Source organism: Camelus dromedarius, chromosome 26 (assembly GCF_036321535.1).
Source record: "Camelus dromedarius isolate mCamDro1 chromosome 26, mCamDro1.pat, whole genome shotgun sequence".
Lineage (NCBI taxonomy): Eukaryota > Metazoa > Chordata > Mammalia > Artiodactyla > Camelidae > Camelus > Camelus dromedarius.
The window spans coordinates 22,023,793-22,047,286 of record NC_087461.1 but is presented as its reverse complement, the minus strand read 5'-3'; the positions used below and the strand labels follow the sequence as shown (position 1 = coordinate 22,047,286).

General features: G+C 47.5%; 1 protein-coding gene across 4 annotated transcripts in view; it reads right to left on the bottom strand.

The window, feature by feature from the left end:
- LOC105100649 (neuropilin-1) overlaps window positions 1-23,494 on the bottom strand; it is a 136,452-nt gene that overhangs the window by 23,819 nt on the left and 89,139 nt on the right. For 2 of the 4 annotated variants that reach the window (XM_031444510.2, XM_031444511.2), the window contains exons 7-11: window positions 22,089-22,244; window positions 21,030-21,174; window positions 12,747-13,078; window positions 7,499-7,643; window positions 3,644-3,748 (exon numbers count right to left, since the gene is read on the bottom strand). In XM_031444510.2, coding sequence (XP_031300370.1) covers window positions 3,644-3,748; window positions 7,499-7,643; window positions 12,747-13,078; window positions 21,030-21,174; window positions 22,089-22,244 — 883 coding nt within the window. The remainder of the gene's footprint in view (window positions 1-3,643; window positions 3,749-7,498; window positions 7,644-12,746; window positions 13,079-21,029; window positions 21,175-22,088; window positions 22,245-23,494) is intronic. The other 2 variants (XM_031444512.2, XM_031444513.2) reach the window with 1 other exon arrangement.

Genomic DNA, 23,494 nt, shown 5'->3' with positions numbered 1-23,494 from the left:
CCCAAGGACGAGTATTCCACCCAGTCTGCGAATCAGAGAAGCTGCAGAAAAAGGAGGAGGGAGACACATTTCTTCACAGTCCCAAGGAGCTGGGAGGCCGTGCAAACAAAGCCCTGGACACTGTGAACCGCAATCGGTCTGGGTGGACTGGAATTCCTGGTCCGGGCGCCACGTGGAAACTTGACTTCGCCCTTTTAGCTTTGCTGTCTTAGCTCGGCCACTTCTCCCTCTTCATCATGAGACTTCTGATTTAAAGCACTGTTCCTCAAATTCAAAGAGTCACCTGGATGCTTGTTGGAAAAACTGGTTTGCTGTTTACTCCTTAGGCGCTGGAGGAGGAAGCTGTTTCTCCTCCTGTGTGTCTGCCTGGCATTTCAGGGCTGGAGATCATCTATTTGCTTTCCCAAGACAGAAGGCCCTGGGCAGACTCAGGGGAAGGGCGTGAGTGGGCTCGTGACAACGGCGGGAGTTTGAGGGGCTTACACGGTGCCACGGTGACCATCTAGTAGCATCGCACAGTAAAGCCTGTGAGCACCTCGATCCTGGCCGAGCCCTGGTCCTATCCTGAAGTTCCCACGGGTCAGAAATCAGCCAGATCTTGAATCGGAGAGCCGTAAAACGGTGCTCTGGGAACGGCCTGCAAAGTCCTGCGCTAGTCACCTGCGACATGGTGTCAGGTGACCCCAGCGAATACGCCGGGCGGGCAGTCACACGTGTGCGTGGCCTCAGCGAGGCCGGCACTAGGAGATGGAAGTACATGCATTGTGGGTGAAGAAGGTGAGTGTGTAATGGCAGGATTGGAGAGAAGCCAGGACACGCTAGCATTCTGTTCCCTGCGGTCTCAGAGGAGAAAGACTCAAGGTGAAAATTCACTTCTGAAAACCGATACGCGTTGTCAGTTTTGTTAGAAGCCAAATCCCGCTGTTGGGCACAGGCAGATCCACTGTGAAGTTTGGCCCCCTGGTGCCTTTGGAGACAACTGTATAACCCAACGGCTTCAAAGGCATTTGCCAGCGAGTCACTTCCAGGGTGACTTTTCGCTTTGGCAAGCCGGCAGCGGAGAGCAAAAAGCTCGCCTCACTCCCACGCGTTGGGCCAGTCCACCCGGACCCCAGTGCTGCAGTTGGTGAGCAGCCTGCTACAATTCTTCTCTCCCATGACATTCAGATAGGTCGGCCTGGAGGAGACACGGAAGTGACACCCTCCGTGTTAAGGAACAAAAGCCCACTTAAGAGGACACTGAGCCCAGTTTCCAGGTTCACACCCTTTGGGGCTAAAGGGAGACCGCTTTTAGTTTGGTTTCAGGACACCGAACGCTCTCGGTCTGCAGCCGGGACAGGAGGCGCAGGGAGGGTGCAGGCTGGCGTGTGAGCCCAGGAGGTGAGATGCTCACACCTGGGCTAGGGGAGGCCAGGCTGCTTGCCACCACCAGCACGTGAGCACACCCTGCTTCAGAGAAGATGGACACAGGGCTTCCCAGAGCAAGATGAGCTTTGAAAAAAGGACAAACTGGCCACAGCCCAGGAAGTGAATTCGAGGCGTGAGAACGCCTTCTAAAATCACATCTTCCTGATGGGAGGTGTCGGGGGGTGTTATCAGCACCCCCAGAAGTTTTTAATAGATGCTCGTGTTGACGGAATAATTGAGACACCCGTGATGGCCTGAGAACAAGACTCTTGTTTGGCCACGGTAATAAGCAAAAAAAAAAATTAAAACGCATTTTTTTTCTCTCTACCCAATAAACAGTCATAAACACTGTAGATAAACACTAACCTTGTACTTTTAAAGGGCTATCAGTGTCTCCCATTGAAATGGCCCATTTTCTGTGGTCTGAAACTCGCTGCCACACACAGTTTCCTCCAGGCTAACACACTTGCCCCGTTTCATTCAAAGGCTTGGGTTTCAATTAATTCAGCCATGAACTGATGTAGAAATGAGGAGGCTGGTGTTTTGAGGCGGGGAGGCCGTCTGAGGCCCTGTCTCTGATCAGCGCTAACTGACCGCTGCCAGGTTTATAAAAGTGAGAGCGTCTCCTCAGGAGGGTGACTGGACAGAGGACTCTGCTGGCCGTGGCCATTCCTTTTTATGAAGAATTTCACTATGGACGTGTTACTGGCTTTGCAAAAAGCCTGAGGTCTGTGGAGTGTTTAACGGGCGGCCCTGGGAAGGTTCCGGAGGACCTGCCTCTCAGATTGGGCCTCTGCTTTCAACATCAGCTGCCTGGTTTTCAGCTGGAGCGCGACACCTTACAGAGGAAAGGGCTCGGCATTAATCAGAGTAATTTCGGTGGCTTGCGGCTACTTACAGACAAGATTTGTTTTCAAAAGCCCACAGCCGTGAAACGTTTATTGGCCATGGACTGTGAGGGATTATTCTGGAAATTCGGAGGGAGAGAGACTTAGGAGGTGGGGTTGACTTATTTATTTAGGGGGAGGCAATTAGGTTTATTTATTTGCTTACTTTTCAGTGGAGGTGCTGGGGACTGAACCCAGGACCTCACGCACGCTAAGCAGTCGGTCTACCACGGAGCTGTGCCCCCACCCCGTGGAGGGGGGTTTTACACGCAAGCCCAGGTCATGAGCTAGGTTTCACCCCGTTCCATCTCAGAGCTCTCTCGCTCCTTCAGCGGAGAGCTTGGAAGTGACTGGAAGTGTACCGTGGGACACTTCCTTCCAGATTTTACATGAGCACGTTAGCCAGCACCTGGCCTCATCATAAAGTTACCCGGAAACTAATTACGTGGCTTCTCTGAATCTCTTCTGGGTGAAAATACAGACCTGCATCCAAGGCTCATGTTTAATGTAAAATGAGAGTCAGATACTCTAAGAAATTGAGTTTGGACCTGGGTAGCAGGTAAGGTCCCCCAGTGCCTTTGGCCACAATACGGTGAGAGTCCGAGTGCCTTGGCCAGTTTCCAAATGATGCAACCCCACCTCCCCAACTACCTGACGCCTCCTCTGCTGGTCCAAGTGGAAGCAAAGGTCACGTTCTAGCTTTTAGGGTTTTAGAATGTTATGAAGGAATTCTCTAAATGAATCCATGAGGCACTGGGCACACGCCATCCGTGATGTATTTGCGAGGGGAGACGTGAACTGATAACTCAGTCTGCCTTTATCCTAGTGTAACATGATTTACCAAATCCTATCTTAAAAGCTGCCTTTTCAATATAAGCCGGATTTCATCAATTAGTTGGACAAAGGATCCACTCCAAAGATTTTATCCCTGCTGGGAAAGAAAAAAGAAACCTCCCCTGGGGTGGTGTGGTTATGTTTGGGCGGTGTGCGTGTTAGTGGGGGTGGGCTGGGGTTGAAGATGAGCATCACTTTATGTGACATTTAGCCTTGGAGAAATTTTTATGCAAGGAAGACAGCCCCGGTCTTTGGCTCTGAACATGGTAAAATGATTATTTTGAATGGCTGTGGTGGTGAAGGACAACTTGTTGACAGGATGTTGGGGGATGGAGGTGCCCAGGGCTTGGCAGGGCTGCCTCCCCTGCGGTACCCTGATGCCTACGAGGATTCAGGCAAACACACACACACACACACACACACACACACACACACACACACACACATTCACTAGCAGGTCTCAAGTGTGACAGATCTGAAATGGCAGGGCAATGGGATGAAGATGGTTTCTGCACCTGTGAGCTGGAAGTCATCACCTGTTCCACTGTGGCAGCTGGTCTGGTCGTCATCACATTCGTCCACCAGGTTCCCATTGGGGGTGGTCGGTCCAGCTGTAGGCGCTGAAACAACACACAAAGGTCATTTTCTCACATGTCTGAAATGGACTCCCCCACCCCTGGCCGCTGACTCTGTTAGCGCTTTTGCAGAAAACTCTAATCTGTGGTGAACAGGCAGGAGCGTGGTTTGCCTCCCCTTCAGGAAAGAAATACACTTGGATTTTGCAGAATGCCCTGGGGACCACTCTGTTTGGGTATTTGATCCCTCGCTCCTTAGCAGAGCTAGCTGCCTTCACCTTGTATGAACTGTTATCTCCTTACACATCCTTTGTCTGGAAAGCTCTTGAGTTCTCACTGGTTATTTATTCATGACCCTGGAGCTGGGAACTTTGATGGCAGAGATTTTGCTTGAACTGTTTTTCCTTTCACTTTCAAGGCGCTAGAGAACTCAGGTGTCATGACTTTTTTTACATTCTTGGTGTTTACTAAGTTTGCTAAGTTTATACTTTTTGTATGTATTTTTTTTGCCCCAAAAGGGAGTCTCAGCATTCACTTTTAGTACAATATTGTCCATCCTTCTGTCCTTCCTCCCTCCCTTCCTTCCCTTTCTCTTTCCCTCTCTTTCCATCTTTTTTCTTTCCTTCCTTTCTCTTTCTTTCCCTTCCTTCCTTTCTTTCTTTCTCTCTCTCTCTCTTTCTTTCTTTCCTTCTTCCTTTCTTTCTTTTCTTTCTTTCTTTTTTCCTTCCTTCCTTCCTTCCTCTCTCTCTCTCTCTCTCTCTTTCTTGTCACTCCATTTCCCTGTGAGTCAGCTCCTCTGCTTGCAGTCCCTCCAGAGCAGGTGTCTGGGAGATCCCTGAGGTCATTTTTACCTGAACTCCCAGCAGGACTGCATTCCAGTGTTGGCCGCTGTTCCTACGTCTTTGAGTTTGTGGTTGAAATGTAGCCAACGTTAATCAGAGACTGCTTTTGAAGGGCTTGCAATTTAGTTCCGTCTACTTTTTTTTTTTTCTCAGCCTGTTACTCATTTTTGCAGTCTGTTTAATATTCCACCGTATTCGGCATTACCTTTCACTTTATAAGACTTGAGATAACGTACAGTTCTCCTGACGTCTGAGAACCGGACAAGATGCTGGGACTGAGGGGGCTGCTCTCTAAGGGCTTCTGGCCAGTCAGGAATGTGCTGCTAACAGCTGCTTTCTCGATAAAAATTACACTGTTTGTTATTGTGCTTAAGTTCTGAGCAGAGTTATAATCTAGATAGATATACAATATATAAAGTAGAATATGTTCATAATGTATAAATAACTATATAACATAGAAACATAGTTTCAACTTCTTCAGCAGCCCCAGAACACACACCAGTCATAAGTAAGGCATCACCCCGCCCAGAGAAGGTGCACAGCATTACGTGTATAGTCTGCACTTTGCAAGGTGCGCGCACACACGTGCTGGCCGCTCCTTGGCGCCACCACTGACTCAACAGAATCCTCTCTGGTGACCTGGATGCTTGCCTTTGCTAAGCTGCCCCGACTCCTGGTAGCGCGCCCCTTTTAAGCCCTCTATTCATCTTGCTGATTTTTCTACATTCCTTATGGTATTTATAGAGGAAGAATTTTTTTGCCTTGGAAGCGGCCCTGGGGTAGTATCTGGATTAAATTGAAAAAAAAGTAGAAAGTCATTTTTATGCCCCAATTTTACTACTTGAGAATTTTTCCTTTCTAAGGTTCTCTAACGGTTTCTTCAATAAAAGTGCCAGCCCCAAATCAGAGGGACATGCGTGGATGGCTGGGTGGTACCTCAACCTCTTTCTTTCTTCCTTCCTTCCTTCCTTTCTTCCTGTCTTTCTTTCCATCCTTCCTTCCTTCCTTCTTTCTTTCTTTTATATATATATTTTTCTTAAGTACATTTCACCAGTCTGTCTCACTTTTGGTTTATTTATTTATTTGTTTGTTGTTAATGGAGGTGCCGGGGATCGAACCCAGGACCTTGTGCACACTAAGCACGCACTCCACCTGAGATGTACCCTCCCCTCACAACCTCTTTCTCTGTCCCTTTAAGTCCCTCCTACAGAATGAGGTCCGCAGTCGGTATCTAACAAGGGACTGTTAATCGTTTTAAGGAAGAAGAAAAACACTCCCTTTCACCACTGGTGTTAGCAAGCTTTGACAAGACTTTCCCCGGATGTGGGTTTCTCACGTGGCTCAGGCGACTTCCCCACTCGTGTGAGTGCTTTCAAACATCTGCAGAAAATCTCTTCACCACGACTTCCACTCACCACAGGGCTGACACTGGCAAACTGCCACCAGGCTCTGACTTTTCAACCAGCCATCCAGCCCACCCCCTAAGTCACTGCTACTTTCCAGAACCCAGACTGGAGACCTGCACCAGGCCCCCCTTCTCAGAGGACCACTTCTCAGTGAGCTGGACTCATGGTCCATCTCAGTGAACGGGACAAGTTTCAGTGAGCTGTACGAATCGCGGTTGGTTCAGCCTGCCTGTGCCTTCTTTTTCTTGGCATCTTTGCTGAGAGTCCTGGCACATGGCCTTTCTTGGCCCGTGTTGATAGCGACTGGATAATTCAGAGGTCAGGACAGGACTACAGATACGGAAACACTGCACAGTAAAGAATGGGAGATAATGGCTGGCTTTTCAATGAACAAGTAGGGAAGCAGTGATGAATTATTCACCAGTTTGGTGATTTACAGCCTAAGATTCTTTAGTGCCTAAGACACGTTTTATGATATTTAATGTGCTCAGGAATGTAATTCTATTTGGGTAGCTCAAAACACAAATAATTTGGAAACCACAAGAAGGTGATATTTAAAAAGCATCCTTCCAGACAACTCTGAGCATGTTCCATTGATTAACATCTGGGTACCAACAACAGCCACTCTCTGAGCTAACCTGGAGGAAGACCTTTATGGGGATGGAAAAGTTGGTATAAGGTTACTCGTGTTTGCCCAAATCAAAGGCAGATGGGAATTCCAATGCACAAAAGCATTAAACAGTACACGAAGCAACCATCGTTATCATTTTTGCAAACATTCATTTCATTCACTATGTGATTAAAAATGCAGAGCACTGTGCAATCCTGAGGTCAGTGTGAGAACACAGCTTCTCCTTGACATGGCCTTCCTCTGATCACCCAAGTTCATGCCGTAACGTCTTCACACAGACCTCGGTGTACAGGCATGAGCGCTATCTCATGTAAAGTTTTGTTTCCCTGCAGCTGCCAAGATAATGTCTTGGTGTTTCGGTCTGTCAGATGCTGCTTCCTGCTAGTATCTGCAGGTAGTCAGCACTGTAGATGGAAACGCGGACCCAACACAGATCGCTAAACGACGCCAAGAGAGTCAAGGAATCTGTGGTTGCCAGGGGTTGAGGGAGGTGCAGGGAGGGGACCGCTTACTGGGTAGGGGGCTTTACTTTGGAGGGAGGGAAATGTTTTGGAGCTAGAAACAGGTGTTGGCTGCATAAATAATGGTCAGTGTACTAAATGCCACTGAACCATTCATTTCAGTGGTGAGTTTTACGCCATGTGAATTTCACCTCGATACGTCATTTTCAATAAAAGTCAAAGATGACCCCACAGAGTCTGAGGACCACCAAGCAAACAAGCAAGACAAAGGTGGGGGGGGCACGGTGTCACGCGGGATGACAGACGCCAAGCCCCCCAGACCGGCAGGCACGGGAGACCCAGGGTCACCCGGGGAAAGGCGGCAACCGGCAGCAGCACCATCGGGACGCAAACGCGTGAAAAGGAAAGAAGACGTCTGGGGAGGCAGAAGGGCCCTGGAAAGAAAGCACGGCTACCTTCCAGCTCGCAGCCCAGCAGCTCCATCCTGAGCCCGAGCCCGCCGTGGGTGGCTCTCTCCGGGTAGATCCTGACGAACCGCGTGGAGAGCGGCGGGAACGTCCGCAGCTCAGGCGTGTCGTAGTTGTTGTTTCCCTCAAAGGACTGTGAAGGACAGAGAACGGCGGGTGTCAACAAAACCTCCCCTTCAGCACAAGAGTCCCTCCTTCAGGATGCTTCACGGGCTGAGAAATGGGGCTCATTCTCCCCACTTTGTGAACGGCTGGCATGCCCCTCATAAATAAGAGAAAAAAACAATTAAACCTTCTCTAGGAAATGATAGCTGCCATTTCTCAGAGTCTGGAGGACACACCATGGCTATATACCAGAAGTGGAGGGTTTAATGAGACACATTTTTATTTTTTATTATTATTACTTTAACCTTTTTATTCTTTTTTGGGGGGAGGAGGTAATTAGGTCATTTATTTATTTAAATGGAGAGACTGGGGACTGAACTCAGGACCTCACGCATGCTAAGCACGTGCTCTACCACTGAGCTGTACTCTCCCCACTTAGAAGTAACACTTTTACCACTTCCTTGAGATGGAGGAAGATAACTCAGGAAGAGAGCTTGCCATTTTTTGGAGCGGATAAATAGACACCCCATTTCCAATAACTACTCCCACTGTGTTCTCTTGAATGAGCGGGTCCTTGTCTTTGCTAAAACTTGGTCTTCCAGAAGAGTGAGGAGTCACATTCCCGAAGAAGGAGACAGTCAACTGGATATCGTGCAACTCAAGAACCTGGGGCAGTCCAATCCGCTGAACTGCTCTTTGCTCAAGCAGTACCAGCACCCGGAGGCTCCTGCAGATAAAAGGCCTCATCTCAGGAAGGTAAGAGGGTCCCGATCGCTGAGTGATGTTCCGATGCCCGGCTGCCCTGCAGTGAGTGGGCAACTCTTGGTGAAGTCACAATTCAGGAGCCCGGCTGTTCTGGCCCTGCTGCCCCCGGATTATTTTATGTCCCTTTTTTACATTGACAGGCAGGCCCTTGAGTGGCATGACTGGACCGGTCTCCTTTTTCCAGAGATGGATGAGCCTCCCTGCATCCTCTTCTCCCAACATCACTCCTAACTCTGTCCAGAATGGGAAGAGGTTGGGCAGGATCACAAAATCACCCTGCCTCGTGGCTGGGAGCGTCCCTGCTGGGATCAGACATCCTGCGGTGTGAACCGATGCAAGGCACCGTTCTAATTGCTTAGATGGCCCTAACTCCCTCAATCCTCAGGACAGCTCCAGGAGGCAGGTTCTGTGACTACCTTCTTTTTCCAGGCAAGGCAGAGAGGCCATGGAATTGTGACCTGATGGTCTCGCCCGGCCCCTTCTCCATGCTGCCCTGAGAAACAATCTAGTCCCATCTCCTCATTTTAGCAGATGACCACACTCGGGTCCGGGACACTGAGGCCCATTCCCACAGCCACACATTCCATTTGATTGCTTTTTCTTTAAATGGATTGCAGTTTGGGCTTCCAAACCTAAAAGCTCAGATTGAGCATTGCAGGGTGGAGGGGCAGCCCAAGGCCACATCCAGCAGGGGTGGGACCCACGCCCAAGAAATAGGGTCTTTGGTCAAGCTGAGTCACGACATCACACACCAGCCAAAGAGGCCATCATTTGGTGGTGGAAATATTTTGGCCAAACAGGGGGACACAGGGAAAAGAAGACAGATCAGGAAGGATGTGCTGCAGTCAGAGGTTTTCTGAGTTCTAGAAGTAAATTGATTGGCTTTTTCCAACTCAGCAAATCCTCCAGAAATCTACAGGTATGGAGCTAATATACACCTGCTTCTCTCGGTTAATGTTTCTTTCTATCATTTTCAAGGGCAAATTCATTACTGGGGCCCCGCACTCTTGATAGACCTGCAGTGGCTGCTGGTAATTGAGAATCTGACATCCATCACTGTCAGGCCCAATTAAGTGTCGTCAGTAAGACACTAACAATGAAAACAGCGTGACGACACGTGGGAGTTCCGTCTACGTTAGCGTAACCCCAGCGATCACAGGAGAAAAGCACTTGTATCTACGGAATCCCACACTCTGCTACCTTTTCTTTAAATTCAAGTGCAGTTGATTTCCAATGTGGTGTCGGTTTCAGGTGTGCAGCTCAGTGATTCAGTTACACACACAAATATATTCTTTTTCAGATTCTTTTCCATGATAGGTTATTACAAGACATTGAATGCGGTTGCCTGTGCTACACAGTAGCTCCTTGTTGTTTGTCTGTTTTATATTCTTCTGCTTTTAACTTGAGCAAAGAGTTATTAGCACGATGTACCTATGTCATAAAGGCTGTCAGTGGGGAGGTGGGAAGAGGGTCAGCAGGGAGGAGCCGCATGGAGCTGGGCTGAGTCTGCTGATGTAAGGTTGCTGATAAAATGCATTTGTGTCCTTTCAACGAGTCATGCTTTAGCAGAAGAGGATTTCGAGTACTTAGATGGATCTGCCCCCGAAAGGTCTAGTTGATTCAGACCCTGATAGTCCACCACACACTAGTTAAGGGTAGGGAGTAAGAAGGGGACATAGAGGTTTTTAAATCCATCAAAGTGCTTTTCTGTTTCGCAAAACAGAGTGCTCCTTTCACGGTTCAGTAACGGTACCTAAAGCAGGTAACCTTCATTTGCAAGTTCAAACACAGTACGTTTTAAATGTCTTTGTGCCATTTAGAAATCTGTATGGCTCTGAAATGGAAGATATCCCCAGTTCCCTTTTTCATCTTGGAGATTTTAGTCCGGGGGCTGGCCACGTTAGGAATTGCAGATCAGGCACCATGTAGACAACTTAAAAGCTTTTATGGTTTAAATACACAGGAAGATGATAATGATGGATAAAATCACATTTTGGGAATAAAATCTAACACATGCAGCCAATCTTGAATGGAGCTTGTGGTTAAAATGGAAAGCGGTGTGTTGGCTTCTATCTGCCACATCCTAACAAGGAGCGACAGCTTTGGACTTGACTGCAGATGAGTGGATTAAGACGACAAAGGCCGGAAGCAGGCGATGCATCCCATCCAAGGCATATGGTAATTTGTTTTCTTTCCCTCTCAGGACCCTACACAACAGCGCACACAGCCGTGCGTCAGCAGCTCTGGGAAGTTGTTGATACGCAGCAAATTCACACTTGGTGATAAAACCGCAGGGCTCCCGCCTCCTTCAAAAAGACCGGCTCTTAGGGGAACTCCAATTTCTGATGTTTATTTGACTTTTTCTTCCACCAAAACAAGAGGGGTTGACATAAAAGGGGAAAACGAAATGGACACAAGAAAGAAAGGAGCTGCGCACAGATTAAGGAAAACACTGGAAAGGCTTTAGAAACCACAAGTTAGAGGGAGGGGTTGTTACATTTCCAACAGCATCGTCCCCCTTGGTGGCCCGCAGGCACACAGCCCGTGGGGACAGGCGGTCTCGGCAGAGCACCTGACATCTGGGCAGGGTGGGAGCTGGCTGCAGGGACCGGCTTCGTTTCCTGCCTGCAAAGCCTTTGGCCCAAGACACTGTATTAAGTTATATTCCCACACTCACTCAGAGTGGGAGCGAGGACAGCGTTCCCGCCAATGAGCTGAATCTTCTCGCAGAAGGAGTAGGTCCTTGGCAAAGCAGGACAGAAAGGCCACAGTTGGGACCCAAGGCCAGCTGTGCTGAGGCGAGAGGTATCAGCAATGAAATGTAACTCCCACCTAGGGGTCTGCACACAGAGCTGCTAAGCTGGGGGCTGCTCCTTCTTTTACTCTCAAAGCAGCTGCCGGGCCACCCAGCACACTCCGGGTGTCCGTTCCTCGTTGGCATTGTGTGCTTAGGAAACGCAAAGACATTTCAGCATCGGCCTTAGTAAAACAATCACTAAAGAATACCTATTGCGTTAAAAAAAAGATTAAACCACGTGTTCTGGTGAAGCTTGGAATATTTCTTTTTTTCACTAGTTCATCAAGGGCCAACTGCATTTTAAAAGGTCCCAATGCATACAAAATTGACTTAAGCATTATTCACGAGAGCCAAAAGTTAGAAGCAATGAGACTGCCCATCAGTGGACGAATAGACACACAACACGTGGTCTGTACATACTATGGGATTATGTATGTTCCTGAAAAGGATCGGAATTCTGACACAGGCTACCACACGGGTGAGCCCTGAGAACACTGTGCCAAGTAAAATAAGCCCGTCAGAAAAGAAGAAATATTGTATGATTCCCCTTCCACGAGGCTCCCAGAAGCCTCAAATTCACAGAACCAGAAAGTACAACAGTGGCTGCCAGGGACTGGGGGCGCGGCGGGTGGAAAGTTATTGCTTAACGGGGACAGAGTTTCAGTTGTGCAAGATGAGGAGGCCCTGGAGGAGGACCGCATAGTGTGTGAATGCACATAACACTACTGAGCCGTCCGCTTGGAAGGGTTAAGACGGCAAATTTTCTTTTACTGTCTTTCGGCACAATTAGGAAACTTCTGAAAACTGTAAAGTGCCATAGAATTGGAAGACGCATTCAATTGAAAAATAAATAACGTTAAAAAGTAACAATAAAGGGGAAGGTCTAGTTCAGGAGGTAGAGTGCATGCTTAGCATGCAGGAGGGCCTGGGTTCAATACCCGGTACCTCCTCTAAAAATAAATGCATAAATAAACCTAATTACTTCCCCCCTTCAACAAAAAATTAAAATAAATAAATAAAATAAAATGAACAATAAAAAAGTAAAAAACAAAATAATTTAAAAAAAGACAACTTAATCGAGGGATGAGGGAGACAAGGGGACTGGGGGCAGGTGCTTACTGAGAGATGAGCCTCCAAGGGCAGATTCTGAGTTCCTTCTGGGTTGCCTGGGGGTCCTCCTGGCCCCACCCTCCCAGCTGCCCTGTCCTCTTAAGTGTCCGGCCAGCAGCTGGTCACTAAGGGAGGGAAAGGTGGCCGGCAACACGATTCTGCCCTCTTTTGTCCCAGACGTGGTTTCCGCATCCCATTCCTGTCTCCCTTGGAGTCGGCCCGGAAAGACTCCATCACACGCCCCCACAGGTCTCACGGCTTCAAGAAATGGGAAGCCGCTTCCCCAGGAAGAGGTCGGGTCCTTGAGTGGAGTCAAGACGGCGAGGGAGGGTCTCTTCCTGCCCCGCCCTGGACCCCACCCCACTGACACAGGCCCCGCTGCGCCCCAGCCTCTGCCCACCACCCTACCCAGCCCCGCCCAATCCCACCCAGGACCCGCCTCTGCCCCGCCCACCTCACCTTGGGCTTGTGCCGGCCCTCGTCCATCAGCATCTTCCAGTCTGAGCCGTTGTTGCTGTATCCGATCTTGAACTTCCGCATGAACACCTTGTTCTCTCGGTGCTTACCGCCCTGGATGATGACGCCCCGCACGATCTTCTCCTCCCCCAGGTCCACCTGGAGCCACTCGTTCACGTACGGGTGAGGGGCCGGGGGCAGCGCCCAGCCCGAGCGACTGGTCACCAGGCGGATGTTTTCAGGCATCCAGTTCCTTTCCCCTTGGTTGGATGCTGTGATCTGGGAGTCGGAAATAAGTCCGGACACCATCCCCAGCATTCCAGAGCAAGGATAGTCTAGGGGGGGAATGGAAGGGGCAACGTGAAATGATTTTCTAGGAGTCCCCATGCTTGGAAAGAGAACCCAACAAATTGACTAAAAGCATCATCTGTCCCCCGTTCTGTACCTCTGTCAATGTCTGGATCCTCTGACATTAAACTGAAACTTCCCCCTTCTCTTCCTGTGCTCCCAGCCCCCCACTCACAGTCTGATAAAAGGAAATCTTCAATATGAACATCCATTTCTCCCGGCCTGGGTTCTTCCAAGTTTACTGGCCAAGTATGGATGTTCAGTCCCTTTGGTGCCCAGAAGCTGTCCCGAGATAGAGCACAAGCCCTGCCCAGTGGAGGTTCAGTTTACGCAGGGCTGGAGCTGTGCAAAGCGGCAGCTCCCACAGCAGGAAAGTTGCCAAAACAACAGTAAAAAGAAGATGAGGAGGAGGTGATGCGAAAGGAAGAGCTGGACTCAGCCGGAAGAGGAGGGAGGGCCTGCCAGAGGAGGGGGCTTTGTATGGAGTGTTAAAGGAGGGGCCCGTCCTCCCCTCACGTGTCCTCCCTACCCGTGTCCACCAGCAAGAGAACTTTGCACAGGAAAGTCCATGCCATGTGATGCTCCGTGTTCAGACAGAAACCGTCCTTTTCTCTTGACGCTGAATCTCCTTTATCTTTTATTATTTACTTCTTTATTTTTAAGTTTTTTATCACAATTTTTTAAATCAATTTTTTTCCTAATTCTATTTTAATGGATGCAATCACCAACCACCAAGTTCCGGCCTGGTCATCCTGCCTTTCTCTGTGTTCCATTCCTATTCTGCTACCAAACCCTGTAACATTTTCATTTAAAAAAGAAAGGGTGTCCTAGACCTGCCTTGCAGTCTCCATTTCTTCGGGCCTCATCTTGATCTGAACCCTCAAGGCTACCCGGCTGGCCTCTCAAACTGGAGTGCTGAGCCAACAACACTCACGTCACTTCCCATGATTTTTTTTTTCTTTTTTGGCCAATGTCATTCTCATCCTCAAAAATCTTCCGTTGCTAAGAAAAATAAGCCAGACACCAAAGGGCAAATGTGGCATGATACCAGAGATACGAGGTACCGAGGACTGTCAAGTGTGTTCAGACCTTAAGTAGAAAGCTGGCTGCCAGGAGCTGGAGGCAGGGGAGGGTGGAGAGTTAGTGTTTCCTGGGGACAGGGTGTCAGTCTGGGATGACGCAAAGCTTGGAAGATGGATGGTGGTGGTGCACAGTAATGTGAACACACTAGATGCAACTGGATTGTATCCTTGAAAATGGTTAGAGCAGCCCCTATGGAGGACTGTGTGGAGGTTCCTCAAAGCTAGAAACAGACTTACCCTGTGACCCAGCAGTCCCACTCCTGGGCATATATCCAGAGGGAACTCTAATTTGAAAAGACACACGCACCCCAATGTTCACAGCAGCACTATTTACAACAGCCAAGACCTGGAAGCCACCTTAACGTCCGTGGACAGATCACTCGGTAAGGAAGCTGTGGCCACCCACTGCTGGGCACCCGAAGGGAACAGCCGCGCATCTCTATCCGTCTTGGTCCTGTGGACCCACCGGCCCAGCTCCTCACATTTCCCGAGACCGAGTCCAAGGTGGCGGAGGGGTAGGACCACAAGATCGCCTCTCCTCGTGACTGCAGCAAAACCACAACTGAATGCTAAAAACCATTGAAAAAATAAAAGGCTAGAACCTAGCAAAGATCTTCTGCAACTGGAAACAAAAAGAGAGAACCACAGCAGGAAGGTAGGAAGGGCGAGCTTGTGTTATAATTGGGCCCTGTTCCCCCTGGGTGGGTGACGCACAAGCTGAAGATCTGTGAAGTCCCAGGGGCCCTCCCATAGGAGTGAGAGCTCTGAGCCTCACATCAGGCTCTCCAGCCTGGGTCCTGGCACTGGGAAGAGAAGGAGACCCCGGGACATCTGGTTTTGAAGGCCAGAGGGGCTTGGTGCCGGGAGCCCCACGGGACTGGGGGAAACGGAGACTCCATTCGCTTGAGAAGCATACACGGAATCTTGTGTGTGCCAGGTCCAAGGGCAGAGGCAGTGATTTCACAGGAACCTGGGGCAGACCTGCGTGCTGGTTTTGGAAGGTCTCCTAGGGAGGTAGGGGATGGCCGAGACTCACCCAGGGGACACAAAAGCTGGTGTCAGACATTCCAAACATGTTCATCTACATGAGCTTTCCTGGAGGCTGACATCTTGATTGGATCATTAGCACTAAGACCCAGCCCCACCCAACAGCCTGTAGGGAAGCCTCAGGCCAAACAACATACAGGGTGGGAGCACAGCCCCACCCATCAGCAGACCTCCTGAGCCACAAAGGCCTCTGGACACAGCCCTGCCCACCAGAGGTCCAGGACCAAGCCTCACCCAGCAGTGGGCAGGCACCGGCTCCTCCTGCCAGGAACCCTGCATAAGCCTCTAGTCCAGCCTCATCCACCAGGGAGCAGATACCAGAAAGAAGAAAACAATCCCAAAGCCTGTGGAAGGAACCCGCAAACACAGGCCAGACTCTACCCTGGGACCAGCTGGACCCTGGCCCTTGGGTGCCAAGAGAGGAGTGTCCTGCTCGGACGCATAGGGCGCCTCCCACAGGGGGCTGCCTCTCCAATGTTGAGAAATGTAACTAACCTACCTGAAAGTACAAATAGAAAGACAGACAATATGAGGTGGCAGAGGAAATTCTCCCAGGCCAAGGCACAAGATCAAGTCCCAGAAGAAGTAAGTGATGAGGAGACAGGCAATTTATCTGAGAAAGAGTTTAGAGTAATGATGGTGAAGCTGTTCAGAGAACTCAAGAGTATAGATGCACAGAGCAACGTTTTTAGCAGAGAGAAAATATAAAGAATATCCAAACAGAGCTGAAGAATAAAGAAGTTGTGGTATATTTACAATGGAATGCTACTCAGCCATAAAAAAGAACAAAATCATGCCATTTGCAGCAACATGGATGGACCTAGACATTATCATACTAAGTGAAATAAATCAGACAGAGGAAGGCAAATATATGATATTACTTACATGTAGAATCTAAAAAAATGATACAAATGAACTTGTTTACAAAAAAGAAACAGACTCACAGACATAGAAGACAATCTTATGGTTACCAAGGGGGAAAGGGAAAGTAGGGGAGGATAAATCAGGAGTTTGGGATTAACAGACACACACTACTATATATAAAATAGATAAACAACGAGGTCCTACTGTACAGCACAGGGAGCTATAGTCAATATCTTGTAATATAATAACTGATAATGGAAAAGAATCTGAAAAAGAATATAATACATGTATACATATAACTGAATCACTATGCTGTACACCAGAAACTAATACAACATTGTAAGTCAACTAGACTTCAATTAAAAAAAAAGGAAAAAAAAAGGTTAGAACGGTAAATTCTGTTATGCATATTTCACCACAATTGTAAGAGAGAGAGATCTTTAAAATATTCCCCTGGCGTTCCATTATTTACGGGACACTATAAAAAGTCTCTGTCTGGCTTTCAACACCCTCATTTGGCTTCACCCTATTGATCCAGTTTTATTTCCTATTCCTGACAGTAATCCATTTCTTCCCATAAACCACGGAGATAATTCTCAGCAGTACCTTTGCTCACAGTGTCCCTGCTGCCCCTTTCCTCCTGGTAACAGAGGTAAGTTCAGTCCAGGCTTTAAAACCCAGCTTAGGGCATTTCATGAAAACCTCTCAAGGGACTCTGGCCTTCACCCTGAACTCTCCCTTCTCAGAAATTCGATGGCATGGTCCGGCAGCAGCGCGGGGTTCAGCATGAAGCCGTCTCTCCAGGTTTCAAGATCGGGAGTCTTGTATCCATAACTAGATTATAAATTCCTCGAAAGCAATCAACCGCATCGTGGGGTCTTTTAACAGCTTCCCCAGCAGCCCAGGAAGCTTCTGAGGATAAGGAGGGTATCAATCACTGACTGATTGGTGGCTTAACAACGAAACGTTCAGCACTTCAATTACTCTCCTTTCAAAATCGGACGCCCCCATGAAGGACACGCCAGGAAGGAGAATCTATCTTTCTTTGAAACAGCTCCATTCTGCATCAATCACAATTTAGCCTAAAAATGTACCTAATGTAATTAAGTGACGTCTGTGTTGTCAGCTGACTCTTAAGAATGAGATACTCAGATACTCTCCACCCGAGTCTTACAGCTCAGATCATGCCATTTCTTTTTTTTAATTTTTTTTTTTTATTGAAGTGTAGTTGATTTACAGTGTTAGTTTCAGGTGCACAGCAAAGCGATTCAGTCATATGTGTATATATACATACACACATATATTATCAGAATCTTTTCCATTATGGCCTGTTACAAGAAATTAAATATAGTTCCCTGTGCTGTATAGTAGGCCCTTGTTGTTTATCTATATACAGAGGTGTGTATCTGTTAGATCTAAACTCCTAATTTAACCCTTCCCACCCTCCTTCCCCTTTGGTAACCATAGTTTGTTTTCTATGTCCGTGAGTCTATTTCTGGTTTGTAAATGGGATTTGTATCTTTTTTTAGGTTCCACATATAAGTGATGTCATATGATATTTATCTTTCTCTGTCTGACTTACTTCACTTAGTGTGATAATCTCTAAGTCCATCCATGTTGCTGCAAATGGCACTATTTTATTCTTTTTTGTGGCTGAGTAGTATCCCGTTGTATAAATATACCACAACTACTTTATCTAGTCATCTGTTGATGGACATTTAGGTTGTTTCCATGTCTTGGCTATTGTAAATAGTGCTGCTATGAACATTGGGGTGCATGTATCTTTTCAAATTAAAGTTCCCTCTGGATATACAACCAGGAATGGGATTGCTGGATCATATGGTTAAGCCTATTTTTAGTTTTTTGAGGAATCTCCATACTGTTTTCCACAGTGGCTGCACTAAACTGCATTCCCACCAGCAGTGTAGGAGGGCTCCCTTTTCTCCACACCCTCTCCAGCATTTATTACTTGTAGACTTTTTAATGATGGCCATTCTGACTGCTGTGAGGTGATACCACATTGTAGTTTTGATTTACATTTCTCTAATAATTAAAGATCATGCCATTTCTTTACTCAAAAATTTAGTTTCTGCTCGCCTAGGAATTATGCATCTACCTTCAACCGAGCTGCCCCACCTTCCACACCAAGGCTTTGCAAGGCCCTTCCTCACTGAAGACCCTCCTCACCTTGGTGGTGGTGGTGGTTGGGGGCTTTCTCTCATTCTGCTCCTTCTACCAAAGAGTTCCCCATCATTTTGCCCCTCCCACTATCTTAAAAATCTTGACTGGTTTTCAGATTTTATGTTACATATTCATTTTTTCTGATCTCTCCAACTAGACATGGTTTTCCTTCTCTGTGACTCTTCCTAGCTTTCCACCTGCATTTCTCATATTTATTGACCAGATTCAGTTCCTCGGATTGCCATGTGCCTTCCCAGATTTTAAGTGCTTTCGGTCGCATTGGAACATTGTCTCCAGTCCTAGCGCCCTGCTTTATACGTGGTGTTTGCACCACAAATATTTGTTGAGTGAATCAGCTTCTTAACACAATGAAAGGCAGCTGTCACCTCCCCCCTTCCAGCACCCTTTCCTGCAATTCAGCCACAGTATTTGCTCCAGGCCGGGACCTGGAAACCAAGAATAAATTCAATGGGGATTTATAAAAAGATTTCCCCAAATGATTTTACTGAGGGTCTATGAAATGATCGTGTTAAAAATAGAAGTTACATTTTTGGGTCACTGTGGTCACACCTGTCTGATTCAAAATCAGCTTTTGTAAAGAAAATATTTAGTTGGTAATATGTACCAGAGGAGAAAAACAATGAACTTGAATATTGTAAGGTGAGCAGAACCTTTACGGGATTAATGTCCCTTCTCCGATGCAGAGCCGGCTGGGGTGCGGTCCTCACCCCTACAGGTCTAGGGATGCATGGCCCCCATCCAGCCAACATATCATCTCTCCTGCAAGTCTGCCCCGTCCAAGAACTACCAAGAGGGGCCTTAATTAAGTAAAATACTAAGGCAACTTGATGTTGTGATTATTGAATTAAAAGGAGAACCAGGAAATTCAGAGTTCAGACTAATTCGTGTGGAGTCTTTATGAAGTTTACATCTTTTTTTTTTTTTTGGTACAGTGTCATGAGATTAGGTTTGAGGAAGGGGCTAGAAATTTCCACCCTGTCTTCAAATGGCCTTGTCTCTGGATTTATGGGCAGCTCACATTTGTGACGCTCTGAAAATGACCTAGAACTTTCTCTCCTGTAACTGCTGATCAGGAGTAAAGCCAAGGCTACAGCTAATCCTTCAGTGTCCCATCGTCCCCCACATTCCTCTCCACCCCGCTCCTGCCCCCAAGGCCTTGCGCTTTCTAAGTGTTTAGAGCCTAAAACAATAAACAAGTCTGCCTCTAGGATAAAAAATAAAATTCTGGTGAGGAATCAGATGTCAGGTTTTACTTTCCAAAATGGACTCTGTTGTAAACAAGGAAAGTTTTTTTCCCTCCTTAGTTAGCCCTTTCCTAAATGCTTGTCATTTCATGGAAAATTGCTCAGGCGATTTTTTTTTTTTCCCTCCTTCAAAAGTCAATATTTTCCGTCTCTAAAAATAAGGATTGCTAAAGAGGATAAAAATAAAAACCGTGGCGCTGGCGTTCATGGGATGAGAAATTAAATGCTGTCAATATGTGTACTGATACCACATGAAAGATAGTTCACACACTTATAAACTTTGTTCACTTTTAATTACTTTTAATCAGTAACTGATTCAGTTTTTGAACTTTTTATAAAGATACGAATGAATTTTTTCTAAATATGTAAAAAGTGTGCTCGTTTCTGGTATACAGCATAGTGATTCAGCTATATATATATATTCTTTCTCATTACAGGTTGCTACAAGCCATTGAATACAGTTCCCTGTGCTGGACAGTAGGATGGTTTTTAACTTCTAAGCTTGCTATGAAGGTTACACTGTACCGACTTTCTTTAAAAGGAAAAATTCGCAGTGTATTTATTTAAATGGAAGGGAATTCTAAAGTGACTGCAGTGCACTTCAGGACACAGCATGGCTGGTTGTGCAGGAAGCTCAGCAGACAAGTAAGAGCAGCCCTGGTTGCCACAGAAACGCAATAAGGCCAATGGCACCTTCTGTCACTGCCCGCTCCGTCCTGACGTGGCCCACAGTTTTAGCCACTTCATTTCACCATCCTCATTTCTCAAGTGGGATCATCCACTGACCTGTTGTAAATTTAAGAGAGACTTTTAAAGTCCTATGAATGTCAGAGGAAACAAACACGAAAACTAGAGATATTGAGAAACCGATTTCTAACATTAGTATATTCATTCAACAAAAGACAGATACATAGAGAGGAAAAACCTAAGAGAAAGTTGTCAGGGTGGTTAGTGAATGAAAGGAGAAATTCTCGGAAATTAAACTCCTCCTTAGCTGTAGCTGGCGAGGCCACCTCCAGACCTCAAAATTGAGAAGACAGAGCAGGTGGAGACCACCTGCACGACAGTTATTTACTGTAAGTCTACGAAGTAGCAGCCGGGGTGCCGAGTACCCCGGAGACGGGGATGACAGGGAGGGTCCCTGCCTTCCTGGAGGTTGCCAGGGAGTGGAAAGGTACCACTCGGTAAATACTGACCCTGCACCGTGGTGCCAAGTGCATTACATACACGAGAGAGCCCATCATCACAACCACCTCCACGACGTGCACCGTGGTGCCTGGGTAGGTGCGATAACTAAGGCTTGGAAAGGCAGTGAACCACCCAAAGAAATAGGCCAGTGAGCAGTCCAAGTGGGATTTCAACTCACATTTGTCTAAATCCAAAGCATAGGCCCTTAACTGTCAAATAAAAATGACCGACTCCATCTATGCCAAATTACTCTCCCTCGACCGAAAAGTTCGCATACACCAGAACCAGGCAATCTTCCAGGTGGAGCTTACCTGTTATCTTGCACCCGTAGACTTCAAATCTCAGAGATATACCAGTTTCCCAGGTCATAGGTTTGATTCGGACAAATCGAGTTATCAGTGGTTTGGGGAACACTCCAAACACGACGTCGGTGGGGTTGGTGTTTCCCTGAAAGATCTAGATGTAAAAAGGAAGAGCCCTTTAAATAATATACATTTTGGATTAAAAAAACTTTTTTTGGTTGGATTTTTAATTAATTAATGAATTACTTTAACGGAGGGACTGGGGATTGAACCCCGGACCTCGTGCATGCTAAGCACGTGTTCCACCACTGAGCTGTACCCTCCCCGCTTTCTGTGCATTTTCCTCGGCCTCCGAGGCAGGCTTTGAATTTCGGCGAAACAGCATGCAGGAGTTCTCAGAAATCTTTTGATGAGTCAGTCAGAGCAAGCATAACTTCCAGTAAACAGCAGGCTGAGAAAAACATCTCAGTCCCAAATAATTTAGGGCAGAGCTTCCGGGGTGGGTTGGGGCGTGTGTGGCTGCCTGGGCTGATGGCTGTGAGGAGGTGGTGTGACATTCATGGGGTCTGAGGAAACACGACGCTGCCTTTAGTCCTGTTCCTTCCCACAGAGGAAGCCTAACATGCTTGCAAATTAGTTTGGGAGCCACAGAGGGGAGATGAAAAGGAGACTTCTACAGCCAGCCCACTACAGGGAGGAAGAAAGAGTCAGTCTGCAAAAGAGGATGGGGAAACTCAGGGACAGAGACAAAACAGAGCAACTCCGCGGGTTCCAGGAGGGCTGTGTTATCCTCCGTGGGGTCCGCGTGCCTGCAGGAGTCTTAAAGTGGTTCCTGAGCCTGACTTAATCTGGCTGGCATTGACTTTTCTTGGAAACATCTGTACAATTTCCTTCTGCCTTCTGGATCTGGGAACATGAGACCCACTTGGTCAGATTTAAACGTCTAATTGCACTTTTCATTTTAAATCAATTCAAAAGTAAACTGGGCCAGATAGCAAGCCCCCAAACTAACAAGGAAAAATTGATCATTCAACTCAAAGGCTGGACTGGGGAGGGAGGCACACTTACGAGGGGTTTATTCCCTTCCTTTATGGTGATCCAGTCTTCTCCGTTGGAGCTGATTTCTATTCTGTAAGTCTTGACGTAGTACTTCTTCTTGGTTTCCTTTGAAATGGCTCCCTGTGTCCCGACAGCGGTGACAAACCGAAGAAGACCCAGATCCACCTGCAAGACAATACGAGCCTTGTCATTTGCCCATCCTTGGACCACTGCTGCCTGCAGCATCTTTTCCAGTGGGCACCACAGAGCAGTTGTCTGAATTCCTCCGGCATCAGCAGCCCTGGGAAAGCGCCGAGACAAGACAGCAGCTGCCCTGGGCTGGCAGTTACTTGTTACCAGAAAGCACTCTACCTTTCTGCCTGATGCGACCAAGATTGCTTGATCCCTTGTACCAAAGAGAAAACCAGGTTCAATATCGGGTCACCATTTTTTCTATGAGATTAATAATACTTTGGAAGCAGCACATTAATATATGTCATTTTACAAAAAGAAAATCAAGACAAACAAGATAAGCTCACAGACCGGCGACCAGGGAGGCCTGGACAGAACTTGGGTCTAACGCGATCCCACCTGCCAGCAGTCTTCAGCATCCTGCCTCCTTCCAAACACAATGTGGACTGACACAGTGCTGACTCTGAAAGCCCCTTGAGTGACGTGGTTTGGGAATTGGGCCAGAGATTTTTAATCTGGAATGGAGGAGTGAGGAGGAGGGCAAAGTCAAGATTTTTGTTTCATCGAAATTTCGTCCTTTTCCACATCTTCCCGTGGCCCCTCTCCTTGGAGTTCAGCTTGAGAGGCAGGTGGATTCCAAGGCACCACCTGGGAGGAACGACGCCTCCCTGCTAAGACTTCTGAGCTTCTACTGGTGAGTTTCCAGTGGAGGCGGTCCTCAGCACAGCGGCTGCATCTCCATGACGGCTGGGCTGCTGAGGGGGTGGTGGGCACCGCAGGAGTGACGCCCAGGGCCCAGGGTCCAGGCTGCACCCTAGAGGTCTGCAGGGGCTTGAGTTGCTCCCGTGGCCCTGCAATGGGAGTGGGCAGGGCAGAGAGCTAAGCTTCAGGGGCTCTGCCTTGAGCTCGCTGGGGGCCTAGGACCAGTCACGTCTCTCTCACCTCCCAGTTCTTCATTTGTAAAACAGAGGAGTGGACCAGGTCCCCTGGGAGGCCCCTTTCCGCTCTAACTTCCTATCATGTCCACATTTCCAGGAAAGTAAAATAGGTATTTTTCTTTGACTTCCCTTATTTCCATCATTAACAACTAAGAATCATCTTTTTTTTTTAAATGTGGGTACTGTGCTGAACCCAGGACCTCATGCATGCTGGGCATGTGCTATACCACCGAGCTCCACCCTCCCTCCACTCAGAACCATCTTAAAACAAACATCATCACTAGTTTCTGTATATTCGAAATATTT